The sequence below is a fragment of the Tupaia chinensis genome, unplaced genomic scaffold (genome assembly GCF_000334495.1).
Source record: "Tupaia chinensis unplaced genomic scaffold, TupChi_1.0 Scaffold139072_1, whole genome shotgun sequence".
Taxonomy (NCBI): Eukaryota; Metazoa; Chordata; class Mammalia; order Scandentia; family Tupaiidae; genus Tupaia; species Tupaia belangeri.
In genome coordinates, this window is record NW_006198962.1 from 1,153,050 (window position 1) to 1,156,555 (window position 3,506).

At 43.9% G+C, this 3,506-nt stretch overlaps 1 protein-coding gene across 19 annotated transcripts in view; it reads right to left on the minus strand.

Annotated features, from left to right (window-relative positions):
• IKZF1 (IKAROS family zinc finger 1) overlaps positions 1–3,506 on the minus strand; it is a 112,335-nt gene that overhangs the window by 14,972 nt on the left and 93,857 nt on the right. For 12 of the 19 annotated variants that reach the window (XM_027765642.1, XM_027765646.1, XM_006161804.3 and 9 more), the window contains one exon: positions 1,591–1,716. The exons of the other annotated variants lie outside the window; for them this stretch is intronic. In XM_027765642.1, coding sequence (XP_027621443.1) covers positions 1,591–1,716 — 126 coding nt within the window. The remainder of the gene's footprint in view (positions 1–1,590; positions 1,717–3,506) is intronic. 19 annotated transcript variants of the gene reach the window in all.

Genomic DNA, 3,506 nt, shown 5'->3' on the forward strand with positions numbered 1-3,506 from the left:
TTTTTTTTTTATTTTTTGAGAGGTTTTTGCTATAGGGTGCATGCCTGCCAGAAAGACAGAGAGAGACAGAGACAGAAAGCAAGAAATCACCCCCCAGGGGGGATGGTCACGTTGCAATCCCTTCTCCTCCATTCTCCTCTCGGGATCTTGGGCACACACGCATATGCGCCCGGCATGAGTTTAAGCCACTGGGTGCGGAACTTGAACCACGGTCAACTACATGGGAGTTCAGCGACATAGCCATTACGCTAACTGCTGGTCCCAAGACTCATTTTTGTTTTTATAGGAAAAAAATTACAGTATCAGAGTATGTATATTTTCTTGTGAAGGTACATAATCATTCCGTTCTCCCTCAGCATCCTGCCCTGGAATCTGGTCACAGACCAGGAACTGTTATTTACTATTCTTATTTGAACATCTAGTCTTGCCTCTTCCACTCACCCTCAATAGGCTTCCATTCTAGACCTTAGAATTTGAAGGAAGCGGAACGATAATTTGATGGAATCCCCCTTTTCACAGGTGAGAATATTAAGGCCTAGAGAAGTCGACAGTCAGCACAGACCCACAGCTGACCAGTGGAGGGGACAGCCTTAGAACCTGGAGTTCTCACTGTGTGGGATTGTCCCTCTCGATGCCAAGACTAATCTGAACCGAGGTTTAGGACTTCATTCTGCTCCCTGTCTCTCCCACTCTCATCCACTATTAACAATGAGACTGTACTCTGGTAGAGTCTCCTTTACAAGCCATGGGTTAGAGTCAGAAAGTTGAGTGAGGCCTGAACAATTCTCAACTATTCATTTAATTCCAGTGGTGGTTTTTCCAGGTGGGAGTTCTATAAGAATAATATTCTGAAAGAGGTTAGCTTCATTTGATCTAATTCTAAATCTCTTATTTCTTAAAAGACTCAGAAAGGTGCCTCTTACAACACTGCTGTCCCTCTGAGAAATTGTGGCCTCTTCAGAACTGTCATCACATTATCTAAGATTAGAGTCCAGCGCTCCCACGGTATTCAATATGAAAGGAAACATGAACACTCCGGAGAAAGAAGCAACCTCTTCCTTTTTCGCTAGGCCAGCCTGCCTGCCAGTCAGGATCTTCCCACCAGCTGCAGCCTCGCGTGCCTGGCAAGTGTAGGCACTGTACCCTGGGTGTGAACCATGGCTGAAAGCACAGTCTGAAAGTTCTTTTTTGACCACCTTCATGAAAAAATGGTTTTAAAACAAGATTTCACATTTTATTCTGATTAGTAAGCACTAGGAAATAGGGACTACTCTGTTTCAAAAACAAAAAGAAAAACCACCACCAACACACCCGTGAAACAAACCAAAAATGTCGATGGGCCACTCCCATCTGGGGCATCCTCCATGCTAACCAGTTGCAAAGTCAAGGTCTCTGTAGTCCAACGAGGAAGTGGAGAAGCACAAGGTGCTCCCAGTGAAACTGTGATGGTACTGGCCAAAAACATCCCCCCTCACAGCCTGGGTGAGGCAGGCCCAGCGCTGCCCCATGGATGCTGTGTTCAGAGCACCCGCGGGGCCCACCATGCTGGGGAGGGGAGCGGATGCAGGCCCACCGGGCCTCCGCGCTTACCTGGGTACAGCGTGCCCGGGAGGCCCATGCTTTGCAAGTAGTTGTGGCAACGCTCTTTATGTTCCTCTAAAGAGCTTCGCTGTTTATAGCTTCGGCCACAATATCCACATTTGTGAGGTTTACCAACTGCAGAAAACACAATTGAGTTCAAGACCCCAATTAAATGTCGGCCTTACGTGTGATGTGAAAGCATGCAATACAGTTATTACCAAAAAAGTAAAAAAATGGAAAAAAAAATTCTAGTCTTGAGAGCTAAAAGCAGTAGGGACCGAGTCAAAATGGCTGAATTAAAAAATGTTCAAGTCCAGAGGTTTCCTCGATTGTAAGTGAACCGATAACGTGTGTGAATTATCTTGTCTACTGTACTGCCTACCAAATTCATTCCTCCTTAATCACGGAAGTCTCTGCTTTTCTTGGTAGAAACGAACTGCTGCAGTGTTACAATGTGGACACCGGACAGCTGAACAGAAGTGTGAGGACGGCTCTTCGTGGCTGGCTCACCAACTCCTCTTCCAGAGCAGGCCTCTCGCCCAGGTCTGACCTGCCACTGGTCTTACTTCTAATGCAACCCAAGAGAACTCAACTCCTGGGCCACTCTGGCTAATCTGTGATCTCTGTGAGACACTACAGGCTAAAATAAGCTTTGACAAGATTTACATCTTATTTCTAAAATATGTCCTCTTGTACAATACAGAGTATTTTACATGTGTATTATATAATACAGAATGCTTCATATGAGAATGTATAATACGTAATGTATCTTCCATAAACAAAAACTTATGAAAAAAATCTCTGTTTTTCTCCCCGAGGAAAGTTAAGGATGGAGCAGCTTCTAGGTCATCCCCACCCAATGGCACTTTCAATGACAATAGCGATGTTCTCTACCTGTGTGTCTATGTGGCAGCCAGCAGTCACCTGCGGCCACTGAACTTCTAAGTATGGCTACTGACATGGAGGGCTGCAGTTTTAATTCTGTTTACTTTGACTTCAATGGAACTACAGTTTCAATACCACATGTGGCCAGTGGCTGGGGGGCGTACAGAATGAGTTTAGTCCATCCTGGATTTTACTCAGTGGCATTTAGGAAAAGAAGACCAGCCAGAAATCTGCATCATCCCACGATGTAAAGACTTCAAACCGTACCATTGTAAGAGATGAAATAGAAAAATGCCTTCAATCACTTACAAATGGAAATTTCCACCCTATGACCAGAATCTTATCTGTTTCTTTTTTGTATGGTTTGATTTACCATATTTCAAAGTATTACATAAGAATCAAATAGAATTGTTTTGTAGACTGGTTTGGCCAGAGCTTGTCTTGGTTGAATCTCTTTCTCAGAAGAACAGATGCTAGGGTTTAAGAAGACTAATGTGAAAACCAATTTGATGTTCTGGAACATTAAATAGAGAAAGAAAGGGAGGTTCCCTCAACACCAGGAAATAAAGTTGAAATACAGAGTGATGCCTAAAACTGCATGTTTTCCTAAGCACCGCTTCTAGAAACTAACGGACTATAATCATTCAATGTCTTTTATAACTTTAGTTGATTTCTTGCTCAAAACTGCCTCCTAATACATGGCATGGTGTCTGAATATCCATTTTTCTGAGTGCTTGGCTGACTTGAACCTGGGACGTATGAAGTAAGTTCAATGCGAACAACTGAACTAACGTCTTCCTTGAAGCACGCCCACTGTTCTGCAGGAAAGAATCTCGCACTAACTTGTACCTTCCAAAGAGAGCAGTGAGAAGGGAAGGGATCCTTCCTTATACACAGATACCCCAAGACCCTCTCCTTACCAACCTGGGACAAATTTCATAGCTTTGCCACCTCTACTGTGCTGGAGTTAGGAACCTCAGGCCACCATCAGTTGCTAGGAAGAGCTTTGAGGTCTATCACGGTTTTTTTTTTTTTTTTTT